We start from the raw sequence: 17,393 nt of genomic DNA, 5'->3' as shown, positions 1-17,393 counted from the left end.
ACGGGAGATGCAAGCAGCCAAAGCTCAACGATACCTACACAACAAACTGCAAAGCCCTCTGTATCAGAACCAAGCGTCAACCTTCCTCCAATGCGGAAGTGCTAAAATCTGCTGTTTCTTGAGTGTCCACTTGAGGCTTGCTCCTGTAGTACCAGAAGTCACATACACACCAAGCCAAAAAAAGTCATTTTCACAGCAGAAATTGATCTATTTACAGCCTGTTTCAAAAAACATCTCCTGTCTGAATCACTAATTTCACCATCCGCACAATGTTCAGGAGGTGAACTTTTTCTAACTCGTCAGTTTAAAGGAGTAGGATTCGGGCTCGCCCAATCAGAGGCCCAACTAAGCTCACGTGACTGATGAGCGCCCTACAGCTGTACTCAAAGTAGAGCTGCACGATTTGGGGAAAAGGTGCGATTTGCGATTAGGTGGACAATATTGCGATTGCGATTGTGCTTGCGATTTAATAAAAAAAGTTGTGTCATGATGAGTCTACAGGCTTGCTTGGTTATCATGGAGAAAAATCTGAATTGCATGTGCTGACATTGCGATTGCGATTGCGATATCCTCTTTTGCGATTACGTAATTGCGTGTGCTGACATTGCGATTGCGATTGCGATTGCGATTGCGATTGCGATAATCGTGCAGCCCTAACTCAAAGCCCCCGTCACTTCCAATCATTGACTCTATATAGAGTGGACAGCGTGGCACCGCCATTTACCATTGTACAGTTTTGAAGCCAAAATACCCCCGTCATAGGCGTAGCCATTGGCTGCTGTTGTACAGCCAGAGTCTGCACAGTAGAGACTGTGAGGGACTCTGGGAGAATCTCAGTAGAGCTGGGTGACAAAAACAAAATTATTTTTTCTTTTGAGAGTCTAATCTCTTCTTGGCTCTTTCTCCTGACATATTCTACAATCCCTGAAAAAAATAAAACAAAAACGTCAGCTGTCAATCATCGTTAAACGTGACGTAAAACCTTGTGTTTAACCTTGTATAACTAATGAAAAGGAATCTTTTCAGAAAAAAGAGGACTTGAACACAAGGCAGCCAAATGACATCTTTAAACCACCACAACAATCGAAAGTGAGAACATTTCTATGAGGTATATTATTTTTTTAAAGTTTGACCACAGCTTATCTGCAATGACTGAAGAGACAGATTTTTTTCAACCTATACTGCAGCCAGCCACCAGGGGGAGCAGTTTTTGTGGCGACCTCACTTTGAATCGAGCAAGATGGCGTCCATATTTTTACAGTCTATGCTTCCAGTATGGCCATGATAGCCGATCTGCTTCAAAAATCCATTTTAAAGACAGACAGATGACGTTGGGGAGACTACGTCTATGTTTTATACAGTCTATGGTCAGGATGTTTCAAGGATATTACCTTCTTCAGCAGTTTTAGCTTCAGTAACTCCTTTGGTGGTTATCCACAGCTACAGGAGCAATGGGCGGAGATAGTATGAAAGGAAACAACAAGATCTTCAGAGTGTTGAACTTATTATAAGTCCAGTCCAGGATCTGTGAGATGTGAAGGACAATCCCTGGACGCCACACAGTAACACGCACTACTTTAAAGATCTAATCCTGACATCTTGGTGCACAATACCACAGCAAACCTTTGGAACTTTCTGAATTGTCTAGTTCATGAACATATGAGCAATAACTGGTCAAAAACTGAGTTTGACTTTCAGTTAAATGGCTACTTCCCTAACTTACAGCCCTCAAACAGCTTTGAGGAAGACTTGTGGATAGCCATCATGAGGAAGTTTCATATCGCAGAGTGCGACAGAAATGCTCTCAGCAACATAATCTGACTGATCCTCTGTTATTGCTTTTTGAAACAACAGTAAACAATAACTCTTGCCTTTCTGGTGCTTTTTTTCTGTTTTTTTCTTTCTTCTTCTTTGTGTCTCCATTGTTTGGACTTTGTTATCACTAAAACCATGCTTTGTTTGATTCTCAACTTGAAGGCCTTCTCTGCTCACATCTCACTTCTTTAATCAGACCATGAAATGACTGCAGAGGCTGACAGAGCAATCTCCTCCTCACTGCTCATCTGAAGTGCTTATGTGGAAGGAGAGAGAAGAAGAGAGAGGAAGAAAGGCCTGAAGGAAGAGGGGAAAAGACGGCTGAGTCAAAGGAGGAAGAACAAGATGTAGACAAGCAAGGCTGGATCGCAGCAAGAGGGATAAGGCGATGGATGAAAGGGAATCCTGAAAACTGTGCGAGAAAGACAGTAATGGAGAGATGGGATACTTCTATAGGAGATTTGCCCTCATCAGGAGCACATATGAAACAAGATAAACTAAACTAGAGCTGAACATGAAAAAGAGAAATGAGAGGAAAAGATATGATATCTGACCTAAGCTCTGCACACACACTACAGACACTCACAAAGTAACCTCTGTTGATAACAGAGAGCACAGAGATCAGACCAAACCAGCAGTAGATGAAGAAAACACACTGAGAAGGAGCAGAAAGCTTTGACAGGGGAACAGATTAGAGGCACATAGATCAGATGATTCTTCAGACCTGCTGGAGTCCCTGAGGAGAAGAACATTAACATCTCTCCATGAGAGGACAAGCAATGTGTGAATTATCGATTATTTTCCTGCAAAATTTTGATACTTGAAGTATTAGGTTCAATGAGGTTCACAAAAAGCTACCAGTTTCAAGATAAGTAATAAGTCATTTTTCTTTAGTTTTAAAACTGCTAATCAGAAACATCAACATCTCTGACTGAACACATCCTGTGGGGATGACGTCTGACAGACCAATGGGCTGACATGTGGCTCACAAGTACTCCTTGTACAAGATGGCAAGGATTAGTAGGCAGCATAGTGTAGCACTTAGTGGCTAAAGTGCAAGCTGTTTCCCTCAGGAGAAGCTGCAGACAAAGCATAGAGCTAAAAGACAGAGTGTTTGGTGCACTTAAAGATTTTAGGAGAACTTTTGAGATGACTCAGGATATATGTAAATGTTGATTTCCATCAACTGGGATGCACACACCAGGGCTGGGACAATACATTATTCTCACGATTTGATTCTTTTAAGATTTTTGGGGTGCTGGTCCGATCTAAATTGCCATTCTTCGATATTTAGGATTTTGTGATTTTTTAGTTTGCTTTAACACCAGACCGTGGGAAAAAGGTTAAATGATGATAATAATGTCTACAGACTATAACAGGAGCTAAATTTTCTATAAAATGCACATCACGCAAGTCAGAGAGAAACATTTTACCCTCTGCTGTAGAAAAGTGGTAACTTTTTTCCAATCCACTTTATAAACAAAAACTGATAGAAAGAATTTGAAAATGAAAAAAAGAAATGATTGACAACGAATCTCAATTTTGATACTGTCAAAAAAAAAATCCTGATATATTCTATTTCAAATTTTTCTCCCACACCTAGCACACACTGCAACCTAAAGTGATCAACATAACAAATTCATGAGTATGTTAATTATTTGTCTAACTCTGCACAAGGCAAAATAACTCAGACACGTCTTAGTTATATTTGCAGGCTGGCTTTTCAACAGGAAGACTTCCTTGCTCAAGATACAAAAGTACCATTTATTTTTGCCTCTTTACTTCTCCTATGAAGCACTATGCCTCCATTTTTTATCCTTTAGTGGAGAATCTAGGGCAAGAAACTCAAATGCATAAAAAAGATGGTCAAATACACACAGAGACAGGCAAACACAGGATGTATATTCTAAATCCTCTTCCAAGCTGCTTGATTTTTTGTTGCTTTGTGTCAGAATTCCTCCTAACACCTGCAGCCTTTCACCGATGTGAAGATATACATGTATCCATGTGTGAGAGGCTGTGAAAGAGTGGGGGTCTGCCTGTGTGTGTGTGTGTGTGTGTGTTGTACACGTCTGAGTGTGTGAACCTAAGCAGCCTGGGAGAGCAAGCTAATAAATCCTCTCCTGCTACGACTGTTGCAATAATGAGACACCTCTCACCTTTCCCACTTCTTTTTCTCTCCTCTCTCTCAAACACACTCTCACACACACCTCTGCAGAGCCGTGAGCCCTGGGGAGCTCAGGGATTTCTCTCCCTCTTTGCTATGGCAACACAACTTTCCTTCACAACATTTTTTCCACAATGGGGCACCAAGCACCCAAATAGTTGCTCTTCTTTGGGCCATAAATCTTCATTGAGTAAATCAGGCTTAGGCAGCATCTGAGGAAAGAAACACTTCTTTAAAGTGGAACTAAGATAAGGAGAGGTTATCTTATCACCTCTAGGTGACTGATAAGACAGAGATAAAGTGGACACTGGCTTCAAGACGGAAACACCAAAACTCTGTTTCTTCCTGTAGAGATGTTCTGCATAAAATAAGGCTGATAGGTGAAAGTGTGTGGAACCTGCAAATAATGATATCTGTACAGAAAACCCTGTATCATTTGACACAACATGCTTAAACAAGTAGATATTTTAAAAGTCATTACTTTCTTATACAATATACAACCAGAAGCTACTGCAAGCAAATGAGCTAAAACAGAGGTAGACAGACATAAAGCTGCAGCGGCCAGTCAACACAGAGATAAGGTAAAGAGGCCAGGAGAGTAAAGAAACTGAAAAACAGGAAGATATTGTCTGATTCCTTAATAGCAGTTTCACTCTAACAGACTTATAAAAAAAATTCACATCCCCAAACAAAAATGTAACAGGGTGTTACATTTGGTTTGGTTCACCGCTAAACTGCTGTGTGTTTCTCTGCTCCACCCTCAGTCACAGACATTATGCTGCAAACTCTCCACATTCACACATTCAAACTTCTTGTCAAGGACTTTGGAAATCTAATAGAGACAAACTCGCAATGTTTTTTTCTGCTTCAGACAGAGAGACAGTTCTACAGTTTCATTTGGCAAACGCTTTTGTCCATGGCAAATGCAACACAAGCAAGAATTTAGACAAAAGGAAAACCTAGTTAGTACAGAGCAGATGAAATGGTCCCAGTACACCCTTGAACAAAATCTTAAGACTCTTACATGACAAGAATTTCCATTTTGGCTCTGGTGGATCGTAAGCAAGTCGTAAGTAGAGCCTCAAAATAGAAATAGGCAAAACAGGAGCAAGAGAAAAAAAAGATAGAAGCCACTTTAATGCTGAAAGTTCAACCTGGAAACTCATCTAAAAAAATAAGTAAGCAATAAGAACTGCAGAGCTAGTCATTATGAATCCAGAGATGCACCAATCCAACTTTTTGGGTTCTCATACCGATACTGATCCGATACCAGTGTTAAATAATAACCTCAATGTCCTCCTGTGGAATAAGACTGGTAATGTTTTGGGCAAATTGCAAAAAATGAGTACATAGAATATCTGAAGTTTATATTTATATAACCTATAAAGTAGTTAAATGTTTACCAACAAAACAAAGCTTCAGGACGTACAGAAATTCCTTTCAATTGTAAACTTTAATACTCTGGACGAGTAATGCAGCAAAAAAACAAAAAAGTGCATCAGAGGTAACATTTTAAATCAAGCAGCCAAGAGAGCTGAATTTGTGGGTTGCATCCATGAAAAAATTGCCAGATCTTACAGTCTTTAACTTTTTATCAGCTGATGAAAAAGCCCATTTGACTTTAAGTGCAGTTTTCAATTACCTACCCTCCATTTTTAGTCTTCTTGTGCCTGTTTCTTTTTGCATTTTGAGGCTCTACTTACAACCCATTTATGAGCCACCAGAGCAAAATTCAAAATCTTGTCAATTTTCTCTAAGTCCTAAGATTTTGTTCATAAGTGTACATATCTATTTGTTGTGATCTGGGAGCTGTTAACAGGAGGCTTCACAACACTGCTCAATGATTGATACCTGCTGCTAAAATGGATAAAACAGTGGAAAACTTAGGGAATACAGATAGAGTGCAGGTGCACACCCCTACAAACCTCCTCTGGATTGTGGATGATAATTTATACATTAATTTTACCATTAACAGTTTTTCGGATTTTAGTGACTGTTTCTGCACCAGCACTGTGTTGACTAATGATCAAATATGACTAAATAAACCACTTTGGGTGCAGAGGAGTGCATTTTTTCTTCAAAACAGGTAGTGTTTCATTTCTACTGACATAAATCACAATTAGCATTGCCGTTAGCCAAACCAGAGTGTTTGTCATTGCTGGTCAAACACAACTGAAGCCACACTTGCAACCACCTGCTGGTACGTTAAATCTCACCTACCTGTTGCTGTGCAGAGGAAATGTTAAGCAGATGAAAACCAATCTTGTTCTACATCACACACACCACCTCTTGGAATATGAAACAGAGCGGCTGCTACCAGAAACTCATTTATAAGCCCTGTGTTGAGGGGAAGTGCACAAATGAGACGGCATTTCCAAAACAGAGAAGTGTTTTGTGCTGCCTTTGAGAGATGCAGTAGGTAGAGCTGGTATTGCATTTCACCAGTTCTGAATATTTCAAGAGCACTTCTCTTTTGGTGAAGTGAAATGTTACACTGAACCAGAGGCAGTGATAGGACTCTTTACTTCTCTAAACCAGTGAATCAGGTCAGAAGACCAGCAATGTAAAACAAAAATGTTGGTGCAAACTGTTAGAAAAACACTCTGCAACAGGTATTTCTCAATCATGGAGCTGAGCAAGCATCATTTTAAGTATCTATGATACTCATGTTGGAGGGAGTGCTGTGCACCAAGTAGTGAATTTCCCATGAGACAGCTCCAGCACTTTATGAAACATGTCACATGTAATAGCTTGGTATCACTCCTCTGGGATAGAGGTGATGTAAGTTATATCTCAAGGTGATTGGCCGCCTACCAGAGTCACAGAATTTATTCATTTCTAACCAATACTTTAAGAAAAGAGTTTAGTATAAACATTTAAACCATGTAATAAAACCCACAATCATCAGTGATGTCTGTATTGGCATCAAGCTTCAGTGTAATACTGCCCTCACTTAGTCTACTCCACAGTCTATGGTCTACTCGGATGCATGTGTGACTTCTAGATACAGCTAAACACTGCCCCCAAGTGGTCAAAACAGTGAAGTACAAGCCACACCTACAGTGACAGTTGTTGCTGTTCTTTTGACAATTAACATGGCTTCTGATTTTTGGTCAAATCCATCAAACTGCCTGCAAAACAGTGTAAATGATTTGATTAGGGTTCATATTTTAGGTCTATTTTTGATTTGTTTATTGACTGAACTTTACTCCTCCATCTGTCTAAAAGAGTTTTTTTTTATCAATTGGTAAGTCTGACACTAAGGACTGATGTTAGATTTTTTTCTCCAATGCACCACTAGACTAAGAAATGTTATGATTGAAATCTTCATCTTAGGAAAAAAAAAAACCATTAAGAACTCACCTTGTAGCAGCTCTCTGTGATGAACTGTGCCCCATTTTTCTTTTTCAGGATCCCAACATAACCTGCAAAGACAAGAGGCCTACATGACTCACTGCAGACTGTTTTAAGACTTCCTGTAATCTTAACACTTCTTCTCTCCAAAAGAAAATTTTAGCTTAGAGATAGAGATGGAGATAAAAAGCCTTTCTGAGAGGTTCAACCATAGGGCAACACTGAGACAGAAACAGAGACACTCTTAAATATAAAACTTGAAGGAAAGATCAATAATGAGGTGTTATTCATGGATCGAATGCATTATTTAGGAACACAAACCTTTAAAAGAAACCAGGACAAAATATATCCCTCAGGTAGTGCGAACAAAGCTGGCATAAAGTGGAGCATTTTTCAATAGCAAACAGATCAATAAACTTGTGTTAAAGTGATGTGAATAAAACTTGTCCTAAGGCGCTTTAAGGGAAATAACCATTTGTTAAATGCTGCACTGCATTTATTTGTTACTGTCAGTCTGCCGTCTGTAAGGAGCAAGGTTTGAGTCAGCAGAAATTTTAACAATGAGCTCAAACTTGTTAAAAAGCAAAATAAGGCAGAGGGAATACTCCTAATATATTTTTCATAGCTGCTTTCAATGTATTGAGAACCGACCAGTAATTCACACAAAAGATGATGTTGTCAGGGTAAACACACCAGAGGGTTTTTAGATGATCAGTTGTGGTTTGAGTTAGTGTAAGTCTGATGGATGCTTCATGGATGCTTCACAGGTTCTGTAAAAAGCATCATGAACGCACACATCAGTCTTTATTGAATATCTTATTATCATTGCCAGGTCAACTCTAACAACCTCTGAACAATGTCGAACCAGAACTGGCCCCTTCCTGTGCCCTGGTTTGCTTCGGCCCACTGTTGTGGAGAAACTGACCTGGTTTAAAAAGACTCATTCACAAAACAAAACAAAGAAGAGAAAAGAGGACAGTGAATGAGGAAATATGATGGAGTAATGAATATTACTTCAATATAGGCCTGGGCTGATAAAAAAAATTTGCTGAATGATACACTGACCCACAATTATTGAAGATAAACAATATTTACAATATTATTTTGAGACCAAATTAAAAATTAATATAAAAATAATATCATAATAATGCAATACACTCTTTTAAATCCAAAACAAATTTATTTCTCATGAGTTTTTTTTTTACTATAGAATATAAATAACTTTTTATTAGTGGTGGGACTTGATTAAAAAAATTAATCGAATTAATTATGCCATTTGTAATTAATCAATCGTAATTAATCACATTTGAATCACATCAATATTCAACATCAGTAGCAACACTTTTCAATTCAAACAGATTTTGTAGAAGACTAAATCATTAAATATTCTCATACACAAGTTTAAACAACAAAATCCTGTTTATATTGGTTAGAAGATTTTTTTTTTGTGGACAGACTAAAAAATAATCTAATTATTCATAGGATTTTTAATTAATTAATCTAATTAATCACATTTTAATCTTATATCTGCTTAAGGTCCCCACATAAAGAATTCGAATTCAAGGGCATTACAAAATTATAGTGCGTGACTAATGGAATGAATACACGAAAAAGAGACGATTTGTAAATCCTTATTTTTTCATCTGGACAATATTAATTAAAATGACCGTGTTCCCTGCCATTGACATTCGATTACTGTTTACTGTGTCTATAGAAGTAAATTATATTTTTCAGCGGAGGGAGGCGGGGTCTGGTGGAGCTTGTCAATCAAAATCCTGCTTGTAAACTACTGTGGGTGGTGCGCTCTTGGACGAGAGCTCAGCATGGATATGAGGAGAAATGTGAGACGACAGAGACACAGAGAGACGCTGCGAGTCAGAAAAGTTCAGGCAGCTCAAGCTCCAGCTGAGGATGTGTCGCGGTAGTTCAGAGAGAAAGAACGGCACCATTGTGAGAAAAGACGACAGAGATCATCGAGAAGATCCAAAGGATGGAGCGCCCGAGATGAACACGATCAAAAAAGTTTGATATTTCTATTTTTTGGACCAAAAACAGGAAGAAAGACATAAAAGAAGAGAGTCCACTCTTCTTAAGTAACTTTGGTGTTTACATGGTCATAGAAAACATTATTTGGGTCTTAAAAGATTATTCAAGATACTCTGAAATGGCTGGCAGCCCATGAGTTAATCTGGCGTTGATTTTTATAACACGTTAATGTGCGGTGTAATTAATTAATCTAATTAACGCGTTAAAGTCACAGCCCTACTTTTTAAATTTTATACATTTTAAAAATTATTTAAGTAAACACTTAATTTTGCACTCGATTTTGTTGTATCATGTACAATGACATCAAAGCTTCTCTCTATCTATCCATCCATCCATCCATCTATCTATCTTTCAAATATCCTTAAAAATATATAGAATGGTCTCTCGGTCAAAAATTGCACTTAGATAAAAAACTGGCTTTGTATCTGCAGTTGCAGTTGCTACCCCAGCTGGGAAAATTGGGTCAGGTGGTTGTGTTTTAGGTGGGCATGTGAGTGTGTTGTGTTGCCTTTTTTTGTTGCTGCACACCAGCTAGTCTGTGTTGATGGGCTTACATTGCTCATTTGGTTCAAAGCCGAAATATTTCTACACTGGAGCTGTGGCGTTTCGCTTTACAATCATCTGTTTTCCTCCTAATTTCTACTACATTGACCTGTGTTGCTCCTCATCAACTCACTTGCTACAGATAGTTGTGGAGATTTGAGTTTATATAGAAACGTAGCCACTCACAAAATGTTGTCAAAGCCACAATGTTCTCTCCCACTTCCTCTCCAATATGGTGTCAGTCTCTATTTCTGATACTTTCTCCACAGAAATAGCAGAAATAGTCGTGCACCTAGCCACCTACACATTCTTACACTTTCAGATACCATACTGGAGCTTCCTCTGACCTTTCACAGTGAAGACGCCACAGCAGAAGTCTTTGAAGCTGATCCTCCCATGAGAGTCGCAGTCCAGACATTTGACCAATTTCTTCACCTGGTGGAAAGTGCAGAGGGCAATACATCAGAAAAGAAAATAACTTTTCCCTTCTCAGACAGCGTAGCATAAGAACAGAGGAAGCTGTTTTGTTCTTTCCACTAAATATTCAATGTCTACCTGAGGTCCTGCAAAAAAGTCTTTCACAACCATGAGGACATGCAGTGCATGGTGAGTATGAGCCAGTATGACACTAGTTCCATTCATACACCTGAATGCAATCAGGTTTGTTTTAAAATACAGAGAGACTTTTTGATTCATTAAATGGTGATGAATGCGAGCAGTTCTCCATCCTTGTTACCTTGAAAACCAGACAATCTTCAGAGCCTCAGATGAGTTCACAGTTACACTTACAAATATATTAATTGCAAGGCATAATGGTTTAAAATAATATTATACCAGTTAAGATTGTCTTGATATTTTTAGTGTAAAGCACAATACATGAGCAAAGTATTTTAAGAATGCACCAACCAAACTTTTTAAGTCCCGATATTGATACAGACACCAGGGCTTTGATCTCAGCCGATGCGGATACTGTCAAGACTGAGAATTATGTTTTAGCAACTTCTGCTTTTTTTAACTTTGTAAACCAAAATTAGTTAAAAATATATTTAAACTGACTACATAATCATTTTTATGGGATTATAAAAGTGCAAATGTGTGGTGAGATAATCTCCAAAACAAACAGAAAGTAACTATAAAATTAACTTTAAACCTTTAAACCTAAAGTGAGGAATTCAACTTGTACTTTTTTCAAGTTGCCATCAGAGTTGTTGATGAAACAAGTGTAACATACGTTCGAACTCCTGAGCAGCTGTAGTTGTCCCCCTTCATTATATTTTAGCTCTGCCCAGTAAAAATGCACAGATAGACCGGTTGAAAACTAAGAAGAACATAGAAATGAGCAGAATCTTGCTATCTGTTATTTTTTTTATTTTTTTTGTGACTACATCCAATGACTGATCAACTGCAACATCAACTACATCCCCCGGCCAAATTTACCCCACCAGAGCTATCCATCCAGCCTCCAAAATATTACTGTAAAACACCCAAGTAAGGTGCAAAAATTATTTATGTTACTCTATTTATATATTTCTTCAGAGTTTGAGGTTTGGAAGTAGAAATGTTTCTCTGAGTGAAAAACCTCTGACTGTTCAGGATATGATTCCTTGAAGCCTGTGTGCTTTGTGTTACGGTGACACCTCAGATTATATTCTTTAGCAGCAGAGACAGTTTGGTTTCAGATGAGGCACACAGGTACAGCATTTATAAAAGTTGGCTCTACAATTACAGACTTATCAGTCCATTCTTCATTAAAACTTCTCTGCATCAACTTTCTGCTAAAGGCTCTTTGACAGTGACATTTTCAAAGTTTTAAATCTATTCAGAAGACCTTTCTTTTGCACAACCTCACACACATTATCTGACAGTGATGGACAGCTTGACAGCCTCACAAAGATGAAACCTAAAATATGACAATCGCCTCCTAGTGGCTTGCTGCGAACCGTAAATTCAGAGACTGTAACACTGACAAATACAAGAAAAACAACATAAATTTGGCATGAAATTAATCATCAAATAAATATATTAATCAGAATCAAGGGGCAACATCCAATTTAGAAAAATGAAGCCTATGTGGAAGTGCTAAAAGTTACAGAGGCATATTTACAGCCTGGTTTGGAAGTTATTAGGATCATCTGATTGTCCAATCAGAGACACAGCTCAGCTCATGTGACTCATGGGCACCCTGTAGCTGTTCAAAAGGAAACTTTAAGCTGGCGTCACATCCAATGTGGTTGTATCCCCAGACTGGCTTCATTTCACGGTTTCAGGAACAGACGGGCAATGTCATGGAGAGTACAGCCATGTTTTATACAGTCTATGCTCAGGATACAATATTAATTTCATTTATGTAACAACAGCATCTGGCCCTCACAGGGTCTGTCAAAAAAAGAATTGGCCCTTGGACAAATGTAGTTGATGGTCTGGTCTACTGTAAGTGAAAAAAAGCAAAATGTAAGCTTACAATAGCTACACAGCTACTTCCAAACCATTCGGTGTAGCTTGGATTTATTGCCTTAGATCAGGGGTGGCCAACCTGTGGCTTGCGAGCTGCATGTGGCTCTTTGCCTTTCTGTGTGTCGCTATTCGATCCATTCATAGAAAAATATATATAGTTATGAGTAGTGGTGTGCCAATCAATCTAAGCTATATATATGGATGCCAGCGTTGGGATCAATTGGGATTGATACTTAAGTTTCAGTTTCTCTTCTCTAGTACAAATTTAAACACACTTAAAAACACAATAAACCTTGCTTTGAAAATTGTAAAGTATTGATTTTCATTTTATGTCATTTTGTTTACATGTGTGAGAAGAAGTGTGTTTGAAAGACCCTGTGTGTGATGTGGCTCTCTGTAGTACCACAGTATTTTTGTGGCTCTTGGTCTCTGACTGGTTGGCTACCCCTGCCGTAGAACAACAAACCACAAAAAAAATCGTCCAATGTTTTTACTAAAAATTCCTCAACACAAAGTCTGCCAAAATGTTCATTAAGAGTAAAAAAAGAGCCTTTGATAACTCTGATCTTATGAATCTAACAAACCGTATGTGAAGTTTCACACATTTGAACAATGGATGTAGCCAAAGCATGCCCTCGTACCTCGTACGTGCACAATGACTCATGATCCTCCCACATTCACACCACTGCAGAGGGCTGTGGCCTTTCAGGACTCTGCACTCCACTGTGGTTGAATAATGTATTATGCACTTTGCCAGCTACCCACAGCCTGCTCAATTTTAACAGCACTAATTTTAGCAAAGGTTTGTGACTGGAATGAAAAGAACTGCAGGAGGTTTATACAACCCTGGAAGGTTGAGATATTACTACAGCAACTTATGACATGAAATTCAGAGCAACCTCACACTCAAAAGCTTTTCTTTCCATGAAAAAGGTCATGCATTAAATAGATAATAAAGATTTTAGAAGTGTTTTGAAATGAGGGCCCAGAATTACGTCTGAATCTTCATATAAAACTCAATTTTAGCCTAATTAGAGGCTAATTATTGTTTCTGACTTGGCCCCTTTTTCTGAAGGCAAATTAAAGTGGGGGAAAAGAGGTCAGGGGGAAACTAGGATTATACGAGAGAGTGAACATTTTCATATGACTGTACTACTGGAAGAGAGAGTCACCTACTGTTCTATTGTAGGTCAGGTCATCACGAAGCAGCCGCTGGGATTCGCTCATGTAGGACAATGACAAGAGGACAACACATGCAGCGGAGCAGGGAAACCGCCAAGTATGGTTCATGGAGCAGATTTTGTGTTGAGATGAGACTGTTTTGTTCCTTGTTTGTGTCCATTTACTTTCTATTTCAGTTAAAAAACACAAGTTCATGGATGAATCACTAGATTAGAATTAAATTATTAAACAAATGATCTAAAACAAGCCATAGCAACATGTTCTTCATGGGTTCTTGAGTCGACAAATCGAATCTACTTCATCCTGCTAACACATCTCCCAGGTCAGTGAAAAGCCTCCCCCAGGAGCTAATCAGAGCATCTGCAATGTTCCCGCTGATGAGCAACACAACACAAGGGAGCCACACAACTGTAGTGATCAGTTACCCTGACATGAAACCAGAACAAAGCAGAACAAGTGATGTAACACATGACATCTAAAAATACATCGAATTAAGTCCAAGATTCCTTGAGGATTAAGTTCAATGAATCTAAAAAGTTACAGAACATGCTTGAGTTTTTTAACGTGATGATGAAACTGTCTCCACTCCAGCAGAATTGATCAATAATATGACAGCTTGCTGATCCACAGCGCACCACAAACTGGTGTCTCTCAGGAGGAGATGAACTCGCTGAAGCACGCTGACAGTTTGTGCCTTTTATTGCTTCAATAAAAGGCACAAACTGTCCTGTAAGTTTACCCCTGACTCCCTGATCAGCTGGGTGAAACGGCAAACTGGCTGAGGCTTATTGGAAATCTTATCGTGGAAAATGACTTCAATTTAAGAGTTTTCTTATAGGAGAGAGGAAAAGACTTTAACTTCTACACACCAGTTCTGTATGGGCCATGAGTCTACCTTTAAATATGGATGGAAATTACCCATGAAGCACATCAATAACACTATTTTTTAATGTTTGTAATGAATGTAATTTTATGAGTCTTAACTCACTGCCTTGTCAATTCACTGTGTTCATACTCTCTTTTCTTCAAAACTACATAATTCTCCTACTCTCTTGGTAACTTTCCAAGACGTTTTTCCTTCTTTTATTAAACACTAGAGAACTTCAACTCAAAAAGGATATTGGCTTCTTATATAACTTGAAGCACAACAACATAATGTGTCGTTACAATTAAAATTGAATAATATACACAGCTAAAATATCTTTTTAACACTTCACATGGTAAACATAAAGTGAAAGATATTCCTGCTCTTCAAGCAGATTTTGATCAGCACAACTAAAAATGTTACTTAACCCAACACATTACAAGATTCAAAAGAGGTAGAGTAAAAAAGGATAAGGCTATGTGCTGGGCTCATCTATCCCTACAGTGCCACCGTGAAACTTTAGGAAGCTTCTCTGCTACACTAATGACTTCAGGTAAAGCCAACTGCGTCAGAAACTATTATTTAAACAAAAGGTTGGAAATGCAAACTTGCAAAACTCCTCAAACTTTAACTTTTCAAGGTACAAGGAAGCTTAAATTCCTTTTACTGAAGGAAAATAATGAGGGCACGTGGCAAAGTCGACGCTCTGAAATGAAAAGACACGGTACAGAAAGTGAAATCCACCTTCTCTCACCTGCTCTTCTTCACCAAACTGTGAGCCCAGCTGAACCAATTCTTCTCGGTGAATGAGACCGTCTGAGTCTCCGTCACACACGTCAAACACCTCTTTGAGTTTCCTCACAAAAGCCAGCAGGTACTTCGGCTCGGGTAGACAGTCTTCGTCCATCTTTTTTTTTCAGCGCAGTTACCATCTCAAAGGCTCCATGCTTGAGCTCCGCACGCGCGTTAATTTAACAGACCTCATGGATGCTGTTGCTGCGCGCGAGGGGCGGAGTGATGCTGTGGGAAGAGAACGAGACTAAACCAGGAAGCACAGGTGAGCAAAGCAGCCCCCACTCCTCACCATAAACACTTATACCAGTGGCACTAACCACAGCAACACAACAACACGAGTTTGAACATTCAGTGACAGTTAAACATCTTCTTTACTTAGAGGCAGAAATCAACAAAGTCTAAACTACCCCATCTTGTGACCAGAAGTGTCATGAACTGCATCTTAACACTTGTTTGTTTTAACCATAATAATGTATGAACTATGATAACTATATGATGTCTTAAATACAGAGAGATTTCCTCTTTTGAAACCCAAGGTATACAAGTTACCAAGCAAAGGTAAGATATTTATGCCCCTTATGTGTTACAAAATTGCAGATGAGGTGTAGGATCCTCATCTGCAAATTGGAGAACAAACTGGAACAGTCTTTTTATATTTGATCCACTGCTGGAAATAGTACCTAAGATAAATATGAAGGGTAAAGCAGTGGAAATGTGTAGCATCACAACTAATAGGTAGTGACAATGCTGTGTTTCTTTAAATGTAGATAAGTGAAAAGTGTTGTTTGTTTTTTTTGTTTACAAAAGGTTATGTCGTAAAACCTGACAACTGTGTGTAAAGCTAATTTTAGGTTAGCATCAAAACTAAATCCTTGATGTAAAGACCTCATATTGGGTTGACATCAAAACATGATAAGGGTTTTACCTTAGCTTTATGTTTATAATTGTCAATAAGTTGTCCTCAAAACAGGTTAAAGGTCACACTATGGCATTAAGGTCATATCATCACGGGGGTTGACTTATTATTATTGCTAACTTTAAAAAGTTGTTGGGCTGTTATAAAAACCTGAGGTTGTTTCTGGACCAACAACTGACCTTGGATTGGCATAAAAACTTGATGTTGGAGTGACATCAAAAACTGTCAATAGATAGATGTCAGAATCTTTGTGGGAGTAGCGTCAAGAGAGATTAATATCTGACACTATCCTGATGTCATATCCTGACACAGAGTTGGAATTGAAACCTATACTAAAGAAATTAAATCGGACATGAGGATGTCATCAAAAACCTGATTTCGGGTTAAAATGAAGCTTGTAGATAGGCTGATTTAGGCTATGCCCACACGTAGTTAGGTATCTGGGAAACCACATATATTTATATATGTTTAGGCCTGTAATCCACACAAAGTTGCAGTTTTACATCACTGAAGACAATGTTTCCTGAAAACTCTGTCCAAAGTGAAGATTTTGGAAAGCTCTGGTTTCATGGCTTTGTGTATAAGCCAGGAACGGAGTTTTCGGTTCTCAAACATCACAGGTGAATGACAGGGTTTATTCTGATTGGATCGTACAGGTTTCACATCTGAAAAACACTGCCAATATGGGTTTGGTATGGATGATAGTAGTTTTAAAAACAAATGAGGCAGAGATATTTGTTTTTTAAAATACCCTGATACGTGTCTACAAGGCCTTAAACAGCTTACATTGGGGTAACGTTCACAGCTTTATATCAGCTTGACCTCATAACCTTGTATTGAGGGTAACATTGGATTAATATTACACTTCATGTTAGGTTGATCTCAGCATTTACAAGTGGAGTGACGTTGTAATCTGAAAATAGGGTGATATCTTAATCTTGACGTAACCATTATTACCTAATGTAGTGCTGGCACTGGGTTATGTCAACATTTAAGAGGGGGTTAACATCAAAACCAGACACCTAGATGATGTCATAAACCAAAGTCAGGATGCCATTAAAATCTGATGTTTATGTTAATGACAAAATTTGATATGATGTTGATTTCAGCACCTGAGCTAGGGGTGATGTTGTTTCCTAATGGCTGAATTCCACCAGATCTGTGTGTAGTTCGTCTCCGTATGGTGCAGCTGATTTTCTGAATCAAACACTCTGTGGTTGTTCAACGTTGTATTTCACATGACCAGACCTGGTGTC

At 38.5% G+C, this 17,393-nt stretch overlaps 1 protein-coding gene across 2 annotated transcripts in view; it reads right to left on the bottom strand.

The window, feature by feature from the left end:
• rab11fip4b (RAB11 family interacting protein 4 (class II) b) overlaps window positions 1-15,416 on the bottom strand; it is a 71,202-nt gene extending 55,786 nt beyond the window's left edge. Inside the window, exons 1-3 of one of the 2 annotated variants that reach the window (XM_074688812.1) lie at window positions 15,181-15,416; window positions 10,273-10,360; window positions 7,346-7,407 (exon numbers count right to left, since the gene is read on the bottom strand). In XM_074688812.1, coding sequence (XP_074544913.1) covers window positions 7,346-7,407; window positions 10,273-10,360; window positions 15,181-15,333 — 303 coding nt within the window. In that variant the 5' untranslated portion in view covers window positions 15,334-15,416. The remainder of the gene's footprint in view (window positions 1-7,345; window positions 7,408-10,272; window positions 10,361-15,180) is intronic. The other variant, XM_074688822.1, reaches the window with a different exon arrangement.
• Window positions 15,417-17,393: the final 1,977 nt, after the last annotated feature.

This window comes from Halichoeres trimaculatus, unplaced genomic scaffold (genome assembly GCF_033239565.1).
Source record: "Halichoeres trimaculatus isolate MK-OKI-2021-1 unplaced genomic scaffold, fHalTri1.1 fHalTri1_scaffold_2, whole genome shotgun sequence".
Lineage (NCBI taxonomy): Eukaryota > Metazoa > Chordata > Actinopteri > Labriformes > Labridae > Halichoeres > Halichoeres trimaculatus.
This window is presented reverse-complemented; position numbering and strand designations above follow the sequence as displayed.